This window comes from Mustela erminea, chromosome 12 (genome assembly GCF_009829155.1).
Source record: "Mustela erminea isolate mMusErm1 chromosome 12, mMusErm1.Pri, whole genome shotgun sequence".
In the NCBI taxonomy this organism is placed as follows: Eukaryota; Metazoa; Chordata; class Mammalia; order Carnivora; family Mustelidae; genus Mustela; species Mustela erminea.
In genome coordinates this window covers 8719106-8737001 of record NC_045625.1, presented here as the reverse complement: position 1 = coordinate 8737001, position 17896 = coordinate 8719106, and the positions used below count along the sequence as shown (strand labels likewise).

Below are 17896 nucleotides of genomic sequence, written 5' to 3'. Positions count from 1 at the left end.
GCCCTTCCCGGCAGGGAGGACTGGGGTCAGGTCCCGAATGCAGGAGCCGGGCGACTGGCGCCCACTCTGCAGTCACGGCCTGGGCACCCTGTGGAGGGCAGGAGGGGCTCAGCCCAGCGACTTGGGTGGCTAGTCGCTCCTGCCGCCAGGAAGGGGACGTGACGGGAGACATTCAGGATAGAGATGCTGGCATCTGTGGACAACTCACACCTTTTCTTGTTGTCCTTTTCTTCAGAGGAATTGGCTTTTAGAAAAAAGAGGCTGTGCATTAAATTTATCCCACGGGATTCAACTGAAGCCGCAATCTGTGACATTCGGATCATGGGCCGGACCAAGCAGGCCCCTCCTCAGTACACATTTATCGGGTAAGTCTTAGTCACACAGATGTCATCTCTTCTCTCCGACGAGAGAGCTCAGGTCACTCCCTGGGGTGAGACTGTGTGACCCACGGGGCTCTGGGCCACCTGCGTCTCCGGCCTGAGCTCTCATTGCTGCCCTTCCCGCTAATGCTGCTGCCAGGCCAGACCTCCCTGTGCCTTTGCGCGTGAAGCTCGCTCCTTTCCTTCCCTCGTCCTTCTGTGTGTTCGTCCTTCAGGCTCCTCGGGGGCCTTGCCGCGCACCTGCAAGTCCAGGTGTCCTCTCCAAAGAGGCAAAGCGGGCAAAGAGCCCGCTCGGCCTGCAGTCTCTGCATTGCTTCTTTATCCCCGCTAGGGTTTGAGGAACACCCGTTTGTACCCCTGGGCCAAAGACCCCAATATGATGGTCAAGGAGCCAGCAGAGACCAGCTCTCTTGGAATTGGTATTCTAAGAAGGGAGACAAGCAACAAACAAGAAATAAATGAGTGAGACCATTTCAGTTCGTGGCAAAAATAAGACACAGCAGTGAATGGAGGCTGCTTCAGCGAGGTGCCGGGGAGGTGGGGGGTGGTGACATGGGGCAGAGGTGCAAATGCCGAGAAGAAGCCAGCCATGCGGAGATCTGAAGGCAGAGCCTTTTTGACTCAGGAGAAGAAAAAATGTAAAGATGGGAATGGGTGTGGCTTGTTCAGGAGCAGAAAGCAGCGCGGTGTGGCTAATGTGGGCGAGCAAGGCTGAGTCGGGCGTTGGGGTGAGCGGTTAGCAGGACCTCATACAACACAGAGGCAGTTTGGATTTTATCCCAGGCACACTGGAGAGTCGCTGGAGGGTCTGAGTCAGGAAGAAACATGAGTCTCATATGACTACGTGATAATTCCTTGTGCACCTTTCAGTCTGATGTTCATCTTCCCTGAGAAGCAGAGGGCAACTGAGGGCTAGGCCCACTGTGTCTTGTTTACCCGGTAGCCCCAGTACTAGGCACGGGCCCAGCTCTGTAGCTGTTTTGTAAATAAGAAGTACAGGGAATCTCAGGATTTCACTTTGGACTCTTGTAAGTGACCAGAAACCCAACTCAGGCTGGCTAAAGCAAAAGGAAGCATTCGTTGGCTGGCCTAATAGAGTTCAGGGGCAGGATGGCTTCAGGTGTGGCTTGAGCTAGGTGCTCAGAGGACATCACTAAGATCTAGTTTCCCCCTGTTTACCTCCTTGCTCTGATTCCATAGGGTGGATCCCATTCTTCTACATGTTCTCCCTTGATGAGTGGACTAGTGGTGGTGTGGGAGTTCTGCCTACTTTTCCTTCAGGTTCAGTTTCTGAGGCAAAGAGCAAGTCTATGTTCTTGGTAATTCAAACGGGTTCTAGAATTCAGTCTAACTGATCTTGATTGATCTCACTGAAGTCCTGTGCATTGTCTGAGAAACCAGAACTGAGCTAGAAATGGGATTGGCTCCATTGGAACCCAGAGGCTAGGACTGAGGGGTTGACTGCCCCCCAAAATATGGAAGGAAGAAGGCAGAGTCAGAAAGAGGGGTGAGTGGATGCTGGATGCCCAGAAGATTAGAGATACTCATTACATTCAGTCAACTGGATGTTGAGTCTCTCAACTGGAACTGAAACTCAGATCTCTCAAACTAATCAGTCCCCTAGATGGCTTTCGGCATCCCTCTCTCCCTGGCCAGCTCTGCAGGTACACCCCAACCCCTTGTCCCCATGGGTGTGCTCCCCTCCTTGGCTTTCGCAGTGGCCTCTGGATCTGGGTTGTGCTCTGTTTTGCTTCTTGTTCACTTGAACCCAGATTTTCACTCTACAAACTGGGCCTTTCTCCGTGGGCCTTTTGCCGTGGATGATGGCCTGGAGGTGTGGTGTTTGTGTGGAGGTCCTGGGAGCAGGTGTCACGGGAACAGACGGTTTTCATCCTGGGGCACGATAGTTCCTGGAGACCGTTTGGCTGTGGAATCTAAGTGCTCCGTCTCCAGATTCTGTGATCCCTCCCTCCACACTCCAAAGTCCTGTTTTGCAACATGGTTTAAACTAATTATATAAAGAGCATTACAGGAGGAGGAAACAGTTAAGAGAATGACTGTACTTCAGGTACCTAGAAGCAGCCATTTACATATAAATAGTAGAAACCAACAATTTAATAATGAATTTTTAAAGTCTAATTTCGTCACTATGTGTATTTTTAATTACTAGCTATAGTCCTTTAAAAGACTCAATTTTTAATCAGTTTAAACAATTCTAAAGAATAGATTATTACCATATGTCTTGATAATCAAAACTAGAACCTTCTTTCTCTTATATCATTTTGAAAAGATAGTAAATAAAGCATATTTTGTATCCTCTCGGGGCAAAAAATTCCTTTTCAGAAGAAGACAATTCCAGTATTATTTTTAAGGAAGGAAAAAGGACAATGTCCAGAACTCTGAGTCACCTTTTTTTTGAAAATGAGCATATACATTACTCCGCAAGAGTTCAGGGTTGTCGGCTGGGGGAGACAAACCTCTGACTGAGGATAGCCCCTCCGAGGCTGGGACCACGGGGCCATCGCTGAGGTGTGATGGAATCAGCCATCTGATGAGCCGTGATCGTGGTTTAGAATAGTTCCTGTAGCGTACTGAGAAGTTACCAGACGTCTCCACTGAATAAATCTGCCCTCATCGTTTGATGAAATGCAGTTCTATGGGGGCAGCTGAGAAGTTTTAAGTTGGATGTGGCTAAAATAATCCCGTTCTAGTTCCTAAGACCAAACCTGTCTCATAAACACTCCTAACCGGGTGGAGTGGCACATCAGGGAACAGGAGACCCGATGTGGCATCTGTTGAGTCCTTTTGTGGCCGCTCTTGTTTGTAGTGGTTCGTGGGGCACATGCCTCAGGCTTTGTGGTTTGAAGAGGTCTCACCAGCTGCCCCTGTGAATGAGGCCAAATGCAGGTGACATCCAGGCCGTAGGAATTTATCCAGAAGTTGGGACGTGTCCTTGAGCAGGGTGGCGTTAATTCCCATCATAGGGAAAAAACCTGGCACAGGGGGGCACCTGGGTGGCTCAGTCCTTAAGGATCTGTCTTCAGCTCAGGTCATGATCCTGGGCTCCTGAGATGGAGCCCACATCGGGCTCCCTGCTCAGAGGGGAGTCTGCTTGTCCCTTTCCTACGCCCCTTACTCCTGCTCATGCATTCTCTCTTTCTCTTTCAAATAAATAAAATCTTAAAAAAAAAAAGGCAGATGCATCCATTTGCCCATTGTTGCCCCCATCTGTCTCACCATAACCACAGAAAAGACTTGAAGTGGATTATTACAGAATTACGCATAATGTAGTGGCAAAATCAAAAGAATTTTGAAGACTGAGAACAAAGGAAAGTGTCAACCGTGTAGTAGGAAGTCTGCTGGCTCCAAGGGCAGGTAAAGAAGATGGCAAGTCAGAGAGCCTGCCTTGTTGGGACAGTCGACTTCACATTAGGCTCTGAACTCTAACACCCAAACCACAAAGAGCGGTGATAGAATGGATCTTTGTGGGCAAGAGTGGTCTCCCGGGCATTCGAGGCTGTGATTCTTCTAACTGAGCTGGTTTGCTCTGTTGCTCAGGTAAATGCTTTGTGCTGGACCACGCCGTGACAGTTTCTCTCTTCTCCCAAAGGGAACTGAACAGCATGGGGATCTGGTACCGAATGGGCAAAGTACCGAGGAACCATGACTCATCTCAACCCACAACGCCTTCCCAGTCATCAGCTGCTTCCACCCCGGCCCCCAACCTCCCCAGGTGAGGCCTCGTCGGTGGTATCTGGTGCTGTTAGGCGTGTTACAGTGATGTGGTCTTGGGTCTCACTGAGTAACGTTTTGAACACTTCCCCTTAGCATCTCCTAAAAACTGCGGAAGCAATATACTGCCAGAGAAGATTTTTTAAAAATTTTAAAGATTTTTTTTAAAGATCCAGTTAGAATGCTATCTTGTACCCATATTCTATCTTGTACATATTCTGCTCCTAAGATAGCAGAATCTGTGACGTTCCGTTGGCTCTGCTCTTCTAAAGAGCTCGTAGCTACACGCAGACATGTGACTTGTAGCCACGTGGTTGGGAACACTGGCCATAAGAAGGGAGAATTCCTTCTCTGCCTTGGCCAACAACTCCTTTGAGGGCTGGTAAGTCATTTTGTTCATGTGCATATCATTTCTTTTCTCACTGAGCTACAAACTAAGAAATGGGTAGTTTGGGTATGGGAGAAGAGCGAGGAGGTTTTCAGGAGGTGCTGGTTTCAAGAACTCCACAGAGAGACTTAGGTGAGCAAACTGGTCACCTGATTTCAGTTGTAATAGAGGGGGTCGTGGTCTCTGTGAAAAGCAGGTGGTTAAAAAGCATCCTATCAAATGAAAAAAACACTTACCTCTCAGCACTGACTTCTCGTGGTGAGCACTGCATAATGTCGAGAATTGTCGATTTCCTGTGTTGTGCACCTGAAACTAATAGAACATGTGTGTCCACTATAGTTCAATAATGATAATAACAAAAACCCGGGCCTTACTATAGTGAATTATTTGAGGGCCAGAAACAGCAATGAGGGATTACATTTGAGAAAGGCATTACAAAAATCAGTAAAACAAGAATTGGCGAGGCCGTGCTGTTTGGGGCGGGATGTAGCATAACCGAGAATGCGTCTAACAGCTCCCGCGTGGGTGAACGGAGATGAACAGTGTCTGTCAGGAGCAGACTGCAGGACTTCTCCAGAGCCCCACAAACCCCACCACACACCAGGAGGTACTGAGGAGCGGGCGGTGTGGCCGCCGGGTCTCTGCACGCTGTTCCCCTATCTGCCCCCCCCCCCTGAAGAGCGCCACTGCCATGAGCCAGGAGCTCAGGGGACGCCGTCCTTTGGGACCTCCCCCCTATAAAGACAGTCTGATCTTTCTCTCGATAGTTCCACAAACCCACTGATACTTGAGCTTGACTCCTCAGAATCGCCTGGAACTTGAGTAGTTTTTAGTCTCGCTTTGGCCTGAAGAGCCAGCAAGAGCTGGTGAGCTGCTCAGAGTCTCAAGGTGACCGTGGCGTGTCTCCAGTTTAGGGGTACAGGACTAACACAGCTCAGGTCAACATTTTCATGGTCCTTTCTCAATACCCAGAGCAACGGCACAGCTGTGGTCACTGTCGCCTGTGCAGGGGGTCACCTCAGGCCCATGGCCCGTGCCCAGGGTCAGCTCAGGCCCATAGCCCCGGAGTGGTTACAGCTGCTGCCTGTTGACATCACATGGTCTGGAAGGGCCTAAGCTTGGGCCCCACCTCCGGGCAGGCTGGAACTTTCTATGGAATCAAGAGCACCGCTTCTCCCAGTGAAAGTAGGAAGCGCAACCTCTCCAGAAGTTTGCCAGGCCGAAAGAGAGCACAGTCACTAGCAGCTGAAGCGAGAGGGCCCGAGAACGCCGGCCACGGGAAGCCGAGCGAAACTGAAGGTAGTGCGTCCGAACAAAAGGTTTATAAGGTTTATATATTTTATGCAAAACGCTTGCTGTACAGTTCGTGGTTTACAAGGGCTACAAGGAAGTTGAATCAGTTTGTTTTACTTGCCAAATGAAACAGATGTCAAAATAGCCCATATAAAGTGTATTCCCGGGGCACCTAGGTGACTCAGTTGCTTAAATGTCTGCCTTCGTCTCAGGTTATGATCTCAGGGTCCTGAGATAGAGCCCCGAGTTGGGCTTCCTGCTCAGTGGGGAGTCTGCTTCCCCCTCTCCTCCCTGCTGGTGCTCTCTGTCGCTATCTCTGTCTCTCTCTCTAATAAGAAATCTTTAAAAACAAATAAAATGTATTCCCGTGTCACTGGGTTAAGTCCACCGGTATGCGGAAGGATAATTAAATGTTATGTTAATGCTTCCGGCCAAACGCCACCTTCTGTCCCCAGCTTTCCTCTCTCGCCAGTCAATCCTTTCCAGGTGGCGTGCACGTCTCTGTGAGCCTCCTAATGTATGGAGGGAAGGGAGTGTTGTCTTTGCTTTTTGTATTTTCCTATCCAGTACCTTTGACTTAAAAAAAAAAAAAAAATGAAATGCTGATGCTTCACTCAAAATTTCCACTGCAGATTTATGAAACGATGAGCATCTTATTTCCTTGAGGCTTTGGGTCTGTCCTCTCCTCAGCAGAGGAATCAGATAGCTTTCCCTCCGGTGGTGGTGAGCTGTGGGTGACGCTTGTTTTCCTGTGTGGTGGTCTGCAGTGGGCCCATTGGCTGAAGGCTTCCAAATCCAGCTCCCGTGACCTCCTCTTCCCCACCCCTAAGCTTCAGACTGTAAACTGGTAGTCTCTTCTTCCCTTGCTTTTTCATGTTGCAGTGTCTTTGCTCATGTGGACAGCCATACGATGGTGTGTCTCAAATCCCGTGCCTTAGATGGCGGCTCAAAAGCTTCCTCTCCCAGGAAGCCTTCCCTGAGCACCCTGGGGTTGGATCTGGGCTGGGCTTTCCTCTTCCAATGCTTCTTCTCAGCCATCATGCCTTCACCGTGGGTTGTGGACACGTTGTGAACTCCTTGAGGGCAGGAACCCTGTCCAGTGCCTGTTACCTCCTAGCGCTCTGCCCAGATCCAGACACGTGTTCAGTTTTGCAGCAAATGCTTCTCCAACAGCCTGGGACCCTGTGCTGCAGGTCCGCCCCCTGCCCGGACTACTGAATCTCTGAGCACTCCTTGGGTCCTTTCCTGACTAGAGCATAAGCATAAGAAATACTTCAAGTGTGGTCTTTTGTGTGGCCGCGGATCCAGTGGCACAGCGGGGCTAGAGAGAGCGTGTGCGGTGATGCAGCGCCCTCTACTGACCAGATTTGGAGGTGGCCGGGAAGACTAACATGCTGGTTCCCAGCAACGGACAGCAGGCCCTTTGCCCAGCAAATCCCTGGGTGGGGGGACTACAAGGCACCAAAGGAGGGGACAGTAGCAGACCTTGTTGCCTGCTTGAGCTCGGGCTTTTGTCTCAAAAGCTAAAAACCTGTGCTCTACCTCTATTGCTTATGTTGTTACTCATCTTTCAAAGAATTCCGGGCCATTTTTTGGAGAGCTGTTATCCCCAGCTTAGGTCAGGCAAAAGGAATGGTTGGTTTAGTGGACTTTTCCAGAGTTAATGAGTCATCACCTGAGGACCCCCAGTCCTCTCCAGAGGCAGATGCTGGCCCCAGGAACAAGTGCCTTCTGCCTGTTTCCTTCCTGTTGTTGCAGAGAATGCTAGTTGGGGAAGCCAGATCTGGGCTTGTCCTTTCAGAATGGTTGGGCCGCTGGAGAGGTGAGGGAGCCCCTTGGCTGTATCCAGTGAATCAGGTGCAGTGTTCAGTCAAGTTCACGGCAAAAGACAGGATGACGTGTCTCAGCAGAGCTCTTCTTCCTTGGCCAGTGACGCTTCATCTCACATGCGTACATCTCTGCACACATTTCCTGACCATTTCCAAGCAAGACGGGCTTGCCACCTCCCCCAGGAGTGGGGAGCCCCTGTTTTCTCTCTGGGCCTCCGTGCTGCTCCACCCTCTGCCTGTCTGCTCCGCACACCCTGCGCAGCATAGACTGGCCTTGGAGCTGAGGCATGGTCCCCTCTCCCCATCTGTTTGAGGACTGGCCTCAGCTTTGCAAGTCAGCCTGGTACACACAAGCAGACAATTGGCGTGCGGATGCGGGTTTTTCTGATGCTCTTCCATGCCACTGCCTTGGGACAGAGGGCAGGTATCGGAAGCACCTTCCCGCTTCAACCAGAGCGGGTCCCGCTCCTCCCTCTCGCACCGGGTCTCACATACGGTTCTGCTGCTGCTGGTTCTGAGGTTTAGAAGAGCTCCGGGAGGCAAGTGAACTCACAACTGGAGTTCACCGGTTGCCACAGAGTGTGGATACTTGAATGGTTCCATGCCGTCCCGGGAGGGGGCCTCTGGTGGACCGCTGTCCCCTGGCTTGCTGAGCAGTGGAAGCAGTGGCTTGATAAAGACATCAGAGGCACGCTTATCAAATTTGCAGATGACACAGAGTCATTAGGGAGAGCTGATGTGCCGAATGACAGAATCAATACTCAGCATTCTCCTTTACAGCTAGAACACCCCGCTGGAAGCAGAGGATGAAAGGTGATGGAAGAAAGCCTCATCCCCACCCCCACCCCCACCCCCAGGTTTAAAAAAAAAAATCAGTTGCACAAGAATGAAACTGAGGACCCTGGCTTAGCAGTGATTTGTGCTCAGTGACCAGGTGGGCCCGAACTGGGATTGTGTGGAATGCGGCCTGGTGTGCCCAGTGGGGCACATCGCGAGAGGTAGTGTCCTACTCCTATCAGGTTCATTGGGAGGGGCGCGTCCACTGCTACACACCACCCCGTAAAAGTTACCCAAACTGAGCACTGACTTTGGGGACGAGGAATCGCTGCAGGGCTGCCGGCCCCAGGTGTTCCAGTGGTCAAGAGGTACCCGAGAGAAGGGTTTCCAGGTGGGAGTGGGTCGTTGGCAGCCCCAAGAAGACAAAAAATTAGATCAAGTGGACTGAAGTTTTAAGGTGGTAGATTTAGGCTTAACGTGTTCCCCAAAAATGGAGAAAGAACTCCCCAAAGGCAAAAATCCCGTGGCGTTGAAGATGCCCCACTCAGAGATGGTGCCCCCCCCACCGCCCCTGCCGCAGGCAGCATCCAAACAGCATTTGGCTTTTTCAGAGCTGCTGGGGTTCTTCATAAGCCTTATTTAAGAAGTGTATCTTGTCCCCAACCTCAAAACGGCAGGCTCCCTCGGCATCTGGGTGGCTCAGTCAGTTAGGCATCCAATGCTTGATCTCAACTCAGGTCTGAATCTCAGGGTTGTGAGTTCAAGCCCCGCAGTGGACTCCACATTGGGTGTGGAGGCTACTTTAAAAAAAAGACTCCACAGACGTGCACGGGAGGTCCTGCTGACACCTCACCGAGGGTGCCTCCAGGCAGCTGCAGTGGGAGGGGGTGCAGCCCGGGGAGCGCGTCACCGGGGCCTGCGCGTGTAGCTTTCCGTGCTTCCTCGTCATCTGACTTGTGGCCGCGGTCCCCTTCCGTTCACCAGTGCTGCTGTGTGGGTGTGTCTCTGAGCTGTGGAGGGCAGTGGGGCCCCCTCCCTGGGATGGAGGGCACAGGGGGCTCCCAGAGGTGCTGACCCTGAGTCTGTGTCCTGCCATGGACGTGTATTGTGCCCCTTTCTAGGTCCACCCGAACTAGGTAGTCTAGACTCCAGAGTGCTGGCATTTCTAGCTTATGTGGACCCTGGGCTCGGGCCGGCCAAGGAGAGGCGGGACGTATGGTTCTAGGAGCTCCTCTGTGCCCTTCCCCTTGGCCTGAGTCTTGCACATTGTGCTTCTGAAGGAGGAGCTGCCCCCTCAGGCTGCGGGCACATGTGATCCTGCCCTGACATTGCCCACCACCACCACCCCCACCCCGGGAGAAAGTGTCATCCCCACCCCCACCCAGAGCCCCAGAGCACACGGTCCTTTGCCAGCAGTTGAGACCTGTCCCCCGGCCTCCGCCTGCAAGGTTCGGCCTCTGGGGAGCCTCTCCCAAGTGCCAGGCGGGGCTGTGCTTCCCTTCGAGGCTCCTCGTGCTGCCCCGAGTTGTTGCAGGAATCTCCTGGTGATTTGTCAGCTCCTAGCGAGTTGTCAGTCACAGGTTCCAAAGTCTGTTTCTTAGTGACAGACATAATTGTACTTAACTTTTTGCGTGGATGTTATCAATCTGTGACAGATACTCTGGGAAATGGGGCATTTTGATTGCAGAAGATCTGTCACAGGCATTTAGTCTTTCTCCCAGGGACACCAGGATTCAGTCACAACTTTTGCATGTCGATGTCAGGTTTAGAGAACATAGATCCTTGCTGACCTCAAAAATCGCTCCGTCACTCCGATCCCAGGGCTGTCATCTGAAAGGTTAATGGCTCTTCCTCAAGGAGAGAGACAATCACACTGGGAGGATCTGGAATTCAGGCCGTGCCCGCCCAGGCGCGCCCCCCATCACAGCCGGTGTCAGAGGCCCGGAAGCCACTGCACGATGTCCCCCACCTCGGCCGCCCGGACCCCACCTTCCTGGGGACGTGGGATCGCCTCTCTACTGGGTCAACCCCGGAGTAAGCCAGCAAGTGGAGGCGGCCTCGGCACACCGGCTGGCGTCCGGTCGTCTAAGCCTCCGTCAGCACTCAGTTATGAGACGATCTTTATGCTGCAGAGAACTTGTGTCACCTGTCCTGTTGTGGCAGGATTGAATGGCACCCGTCAGGCAGGCCGGGTTCCCCGTCGAGGTGTTTGCCGCCTGTCCCGAGGGGCGGAAGGCTTGGCACTGGAGATGGCGCCTGTCAGGAGGCGTAGCGGATTCCCTATTGTCTAGGTTTAATGGAGAAGGCTCAGCCCAGGGGAGTGGAGGGAATTCCAGAACTGAAAGCTCTTCTTTAAGGTCCCTCAGGGTCATCTGTGCCCTGTTTCAAGGTGAGATTAGAAGCCAAGGGCCCAGTCCAGTGATCTTTGATCCTTTTCCTCCCCATAACGGTAAGCACGGTGTGTCCTGGATTCCGAGCTCACACCTGTAGGAACAAGAGACAGGTTGGGGGGGGCGGTCCGTGAGTCCCTGGGGAGCACTCTGCCTTGGTCCCTCCAAAGGAGGGCTTGGGGCTGGCCGTCCCAGCGGGGGCCTTCAGAGCCACCCACCCCCACAGGGTGTGTCCAGGCAGAACTGTGGGTCTGGCTTCACTTGGGATAATTAGACTTCCTTTTCCTTCACACAAAAACCACACAGATTTTTGTTTATTTAACTTTGAAGATGGGATACACATTTTCATAGCCTTCCTGGCTGCATTACCCCTTTGAAGATGAAGACTTCCTGCAGATGTTTTCACGCAGAGGTCTGCTGTAGACTTGAGTTCCCCTCACTCTGCCCCTGGTACCTTCCACCCACTGCTTTCCAAAGTACCAACAGCCAGGGGTGCCTCAGAGAAGGGCCGTCCGCAGGGTGGGACCTGAATACGGATTTAAATCAAATGTAGGTTCCAGGTTGTGGTTCCAGGGTCTGACGTATTATTTCAGTAGCTCACCTTGACGTTCTTTGCCCAGAACTTTAAAGCCCTGGGTTGCCTGCCGTCCTGTTAGGATTTCCAGATTTCCACATGTTCTCTTTACTTTCTGGAACCTTCACTTCCTATTATCCAACATACCTCTCACATCACCTTGTATTAATCAGATGATTCTCTTCTTGACTCCTGAGCACCTCACCCTCCTTCCAGAACCGTCTCTGCTCTGGCCATTGCTGTATATCTTGGCCTGTCCTGCTGCTGCCCTCCGGGAAGGGGCAGACCAGACTCCAGAATGCAGAGGCTTGGTCCTGTCCACCTTCCAGCCTGGGATAGCTTTCGGCCCTTCTAGAAAGCCCCGCCCAGACTGTTTCCCCTCTTCCCCTCTTCCAGTTGCTTGCACCAGACAACTCGGCATTTCACATTTTCCTGTCATTGCTACATATATTTATGCTTGGTCCTCTGACCAGATTTGCTGGCTTATTGATGACAGGGATTCTCCTATTTCCTTTCTGTCCTTTAATGCTTTAGAAAAGGCTAGACACAGAGAAATACAGATGATAACATTGTATTCCCAGGCATGGCAGCTCAGCGAGTACTTTGAACCCTGTCCACTCAAGTCGGTGTGTGTTCAGTGGAAAGTGCCTGGTCCCAGAATGGCAGGGACCTTTGAACACCAGGTTCCTGGCATATCTCTTGAATGTATAAAGTGAGCTGGTTTCGATACATACGACCAGGTATTAATCTATTGATCTGTCCCTCCTTCCATTGATTCTGCCAGCCAGCCAGCCAACAGAGACTTACATTGTATCTGTTAAGTGTCCTGCACTTTCCGAGTGCTTTATAAATAAGAACTCCTTTAATCCTCATAACAGCCCTGTGAGTAGGGTACTGTCCTCACATCCACTTTAGACCAAGGGGGTGAAATCCCTTTCCCAAGTTCATGCAGCTACTGAGAGTCAGAGCTAGGATTTGAACTCAAGCAGGTGAGTGGCGTGGGGCTTACATACTCCACCCCGAGGCTGCAGGCCACAGAGTCACCGGCTGGGAAGCAGCCACCCAGGTGTCCCAGCCGTCTCCACGTGTGGCCACTGCAGGCTCCTGGCCAGCAGCCAGGAGCCACGGACTGGCCAGAGTGTGCCCATGTGGGCGCGGGGGAGCCCACTGTCTTCTCCAGGCTCCACGAGGTCTGCGTTCACACCCTTGTAGGAGACCTTTGAATGCTGGCCCCGGGCCCTGTCTGCCCAAGCCAGAGAGGGCAGCTGAGAACAGGTACCCAAGGGGGTCCTGGCGGCGCAGCTCCCGGCAGTGGTCTCTGAGCTCACGATAAAGCAGGGTTCCAAGCGGTGTGATGTATCCTGGCTTCCGGGAGAGCGGCGTGAAAGAGACCTGGCGGGGAGCGTTCAAAACGCTCATGTCCCTGCACTGCGACCTCTTTTGCAACAGTACCCAGCTCTGCGGCGGTGCCCGAGCGAGGCTGAAGGGGGGTTTCATCAGAATGCAGTTTGGTAGTGTTGGATATGAGTGATGAGTTTAGGCTGAGCAATACACTTTTTGGTATTAATTTTTAATACGGCTTCTTGGGAAGTCAGAGCTTCTACTTAATGAAGAATTGACTATTAGTCAATACAGCTTCCATCCCTTCTTTGCTTTCACTCGTACACCAGATTTTGACAAGGTAGTTGCTGCTCGTAAATGTGGTTATCTTTGTAGTTTTTGTGACTCTGTGAGTGTCTAATTTTTCTTGGTGGTTATGACGGTTATGTGCGCTGCTTGGCGTTGTCCCGGAAGCAGGGCCGTAAATGTGGAGTGATTTCCTCCCGTGCCTGCTTTGAGGGTGCACGCGGGCTCTTTGTGCACTTGGTTTAAGCTCCAGGGTTTGGAGAAAGGCCTTTTTCAGGATTATGAAAATAGTTTTCCGTGTGTCAGAACAGATTTATCAGTTCACTTTAGGGTCGGTTTTGTGAACCAGACCATTTAGGGGAGGATATTTTACCTTTTATCCGAGTGGAAGCTGACAGTCTATTTGCAGGGAGCGCTATGGAATATTTCACCTGGGTCTCTCAGTGTAAATCTAGCTGCCGAACAAAGTAAAAATGGGCATTAAGTGAAATTTCCCACTATTTTACCCACCCTCCAAACCCCCACCCCAGTGCTGTTCTATTTTGAGGCAGGCTTTCAATTATTAATTTGGATATTTAATAAAATCCTGTGCTTGCAGTAACTTTTTAAAAGACCCCTTGAATTTTATTCGGGTCAGGTTTCTGCCCATGGGTAGGGTAGCATTCAACTTGAGTATCTTTTCTTAAGCAGATGTTTTGTTTCCAGTTGAATGATAATGTTAACAATTATTAGAATAAATAAAATTATCGTGGTCATTATTTCAGCTGCAATTTTTTGAGCATCGTGTGCCAGGCATTGTGCAAACACTTCATAGCTATCGTTTTAATCTTTATAACCATGCAGTGAGGTGCATAATGGGAATGAGCGAAGCCTTTAAGAAATAAGCAAGCTGCAGTGGGGAGAGGTGGCGGCTGGCCCAAGGGCAGAGCTTCGGGACGCAGAGGGGTCAGGACTGGAGCCTGGTCCCACCATCCCTGCCTGAGTATTGGGACTTCACCTCTGTGTCTCCTACGGCCTCACCGGGGACCAAACGTTAGCCAGGAGCCATTCCGGACCATGGTTCCCATTGCACCTCCTTATTCGTCATTGCTTTATTTTGCTAAATAAATTGTTTTCCACGGCTTCTGAGATTGATTGAGCAAGAAGGAGAAGAATGTGCCTTTGATTCTTTGTTAGGGTTTGTTGTTTTCTGCTCGGACTGTTCCCTGCCCACCCTGCACTCTCACGCACGTAGCCTTTTATGGATCTGAGTTTAGCAGTCTCCCTGCTCTTGAATTTTGGAAAAGCGGATATTTTAGTAGGCTGGAAGAAGATGAAAAGCGAGAAGTGCCCATATGTTCCTTGTTTTTAAAAGTAGGGTCAGTGAGGTTTAGAGACTCTTTAAATATTTCAGTTTATAAGATTAGACTAGATCATCTGGAATGGAAGTGCGGTGCCCTGGGTCCCAGACTTCGCTTTTTTCTTCATTTCTTTTATATGGGAGGTAGGTGTTTGGGCATGGCAGGGTTCAAGTGTAATAAAACTTAAATGCAGTGAATAAATACCACGATTTGGAGTGTTGCTGCAGCTATGAAGTTAGTTTCCTTTCTGTTTCTTTGTTTCTTTTTTTTTTTTTTTCTTTAAGTAATCAGGGACTTGAAAAATAGCCGATTGGTATGAGGATGGTGTAACTTCACTGAAAACTCTGGAGCTTTAAAGGAATATAGTTTTTGGCATTTTTCTACGGAAGCGTTTTCTTCTCCCGGTTAAATCTTCGCGGGTCGACATCAAGCATCCATCCTGAAGTGTCTGAGCCCTTTGAAATTGCACCCAATTGTGCATTTCGTTAAAACCACTCCAGCCTCTGCCTTCATTCTCTTTTGGAGTAGGGTTGGCAAATATGTCACGCTGCTGGTTTGTCTCAATCCCAAGAGAACCGCAGAAGCCAGGGTTCGGAGCATCTGCCTAGCCCAACACCAAGTTCCCGACGAGGGGCCCATGGAAGGGACTCGATGCCGTGCACATAGAGAAAGGCGGGTTTGGGTCTCGCCTCCAGTTACAGTGCACCCAGCACTCCGCACTTCCTGCCGCGAGGCAGGACAGACAGCCTTTTACTGCCTTTGGTTGCCCCACGCGAGGTCCTGGGAGACACCTGCGTGAGGGAGGCCTGTGGCCACCAGGACGCCCAGATGGGAGGGACCTGGACCTTCATGGTTTTCTGGGCATCCGCCCTTCCCCGCTGAGAGTAAGCGGGAGCTCTGTGCTCGCCCGCGTGTCCTGTCATGTTCATTCACTCTCCATACCTCTTCGATTCTAAATTTCAGGAGTAATTTGTCACTTTAGAGGAGGGAGTCATTAATAACCATTATTTAGAACTGTCGAGCCTTCCTCTCTGTGTGTGAGTGTCTGAGTTAAGCATCCAAAAAATTGGCCTTGTTGGTGGCAAACAAGGCCTCCATGTTGACAGATCCGAGGCTGCCCCACCCCCACCGGCCTTTCTCACGTTCTGGTTATTCCAAGTCTGTCTTTAATCACCGAGAGGGTGGCGGCCGAGTGGTTGAAGCCCGTCCTCCTGGAATTCATTAGTATTATTACCAAAGACCATGTTGTAAATTGTTGATGTTTTTTTTTTTTTTAACTGCTTGGAAAAAATTTCTCCTTAACTATTTCATTTTAACGTGCTTTCAAAGAAAAAAAAAAAAGGAAGAAAGATTTTTCTCATCAAATATTTGAAACGAAAATAGTTCAGAAACCTCGACTTCAGATCTCACCGGGTGTGGGCTGAGGGGTTGTCCTAAAAACTGAAACAGCGTCTCAGCCACCCTCAGGCTGTGGGGTGGGGGCCCCCAGCAAGAACCCCCCAAACCTGCCGACCGTGGTTAAAAAGAATTGGCATTCCACGTATGTTAATGCACATTGTTATTCTTTAACATTAAAATTCCTCTAAAGCAGTAATAATTACTGTTAATATCTTTCAGTGGAAACTTACAGTAAAGGAGCAATAGTAGAAACAGTATTTAAGGGAGAGCTGCCGGCGTGATAAGAATGCAAATAAGTGTTATTAGCCTAATGATTTTGCCGTCGCCATGGTTGTGCGGCAGCAGTGTTGTGAATATGTCATCCGGCACCCGTGAATTTGGAAAGTGTGTCAAAACACAACTTCAATTAGTTTGCTCTAATTATGGCTCTGGAGAGTTTGTAACTACATCACTCCTCATTAAAAGAGATTTTCTTATATGGATTAATGTAATATACAAAGGAAAGTTTCAAAGTTCCCGACGCCGTTTGCTCCCGCAACGAGCAGGCTCAAAGCAGGGCTGAGGGATCCTGGGTCTGCTGGTACCCCCCAACCCCCGCCCTGGCCAGGCCTGGCGGAGACAGGGGACGGAGCCAGGGTGAGGGGGTGGGGGCCAAACCAGGGGCTGTGGCCAGAGGGGCCTGTGCTGCCACCGCACAGAGCAGCTCATCCCTCTGTCTGGTAATCTGCCGTCTGCTAAAGTGGCCATTGCAAACAGTTTTGACGACTGCCACAAGAGGGTAAATGAACCCATCTCAGGCCTTTAAACTGCTGATCCGGAACTGTGGGGGTGTCCCTCATTCACGGCACCTGTGGCGTCTGGAAGCCAAAAGTGCTCACAATCTCCCATGGCCACGTGCCATGTGGGAAGCCAGCCTTTGGTCCTGTCCTGGGGCCTTGCAGGAGATTTCATGGGAAAATTTATTTGGGGTCCTGCAGGATCACACCACCTCTGCGAAATGTCAAACGTCTTGTCATGGAGTGAAAGAGTATTTTAAGGAAATGTTATCGCTTATCTAAGCTGCTGGGTAGGTACGGATGCTGCTGTTGGGGGGCGGGGCATGCCTGGGTGGTTCAGTCCCTTAAACCTCCAACTCTTCGTTTTTTGTTTTTGTTTTTTTAAAGTTTTTCTTAAAAGATTTTATTTATTTATTTGACAGAGATCACAAGTAGGCGGGGGGTGGGGGGAAGCAGGCTCCCTGCCGAGCAGAGAGCCCGATGTGGGGCGCGATCCCAGGACCCTGAGATCATGACCTGAGCCGAAGGCAGAGGCTTAACCCACTGAGCCACCCAGGCGCCCCTCAACTCTTAGTTTTGGCTCAGGTCATGATCTCGGGGTTGTGAGACGGAGCCACCAGCTGGGCTCCGCTCTGGGCATGGAGTCTACTTGAGATTCTTTTTTCCACCCCTCCCCTATCTTCCCAGCCCCCCATTCATGTGCACTCTTGCACACTCACTCTCTAAAATAAATTAAAATCCTTTTAAAAACTGCTTTGTTGAGCTGTTGCCATTTTGAAAGAAAAAAATCCACGTTTTCTTATGCTATTACTGACTTTCCTCCCCTCGGACACCAGTAATGCTCGGCAGTGCCCTCCTTTGCGAAGCTCCAATGTACAGGGTGTAGACAGCTATACCAGGTCTCAGGTCCACTTGACAAGGCCGTTTCCTTGAGCTGTGCTGCCCCTCTCCATGCCGCCTTCCCCTGAGCAGCTGGCCACGCGTCCTTGTGACTCCCCAGTTGGAGGAACTCCGTGGTACAATTTGAGTCCAAGAGTTAAATTTTAGAATGCTTGTTGAGTCCACCTGGAATTTGGGTGCAACTCCTCACCCCCACCCCCTCCATTTACATGCACAATGCAGGATATCCAAAATACAGCTTTGAATATGTTTTCTTGACCTTTGATTATTCTCTTTGTCCTTATTTCTGGTGCGTACTGGGGGATATATAACTTGACCTTCTTTACAGCACTCACAACCAGTATTCTCTTGACTGCATTCTATCACTACTCCAAGTCTCAGTTTCCTCTTCTGGAAAGTGGGGATAAGAATATCACCCTTGCAGATTGTTCTGAGAAATAAACCGGGGACACATGGAAGTGCCACGCCAGGCCCACAGTGGGCCCGCGTGCAC

The 17896-nt window shown here is 50.7% G+C and overlaps 1 protein-coding gene across 4 annotated transcripts in view; it reads left to right on the top strand.

Annotated features, from left to right (window-relative positions):
- The window catches only part of MVB12B (multivesicular body subunit 12B), a 185157-nt gene that overhangs the window by 72395 nt on the left and 94866 nt on the right, over nucleotides 1-17896 (top strand). For all 4 annotated transcript variants that reach the window (XM_032308054.1, XM_032308053.1, XM_032308056.1 and 1 more), the window contains exons 5-6: nucleotides 236-365; nucleotides 3991-4113. In XM_032308054.1, coding sequence (XP_032163945.1) covers nucleotides 236-365; nucleotides 3991-4113 — 253 coding nt within the window. The remainder of the gene's footprint in view (nucleotides 1-235; nucleotides 366-3990; nucleotides 4114-17896) is intronic.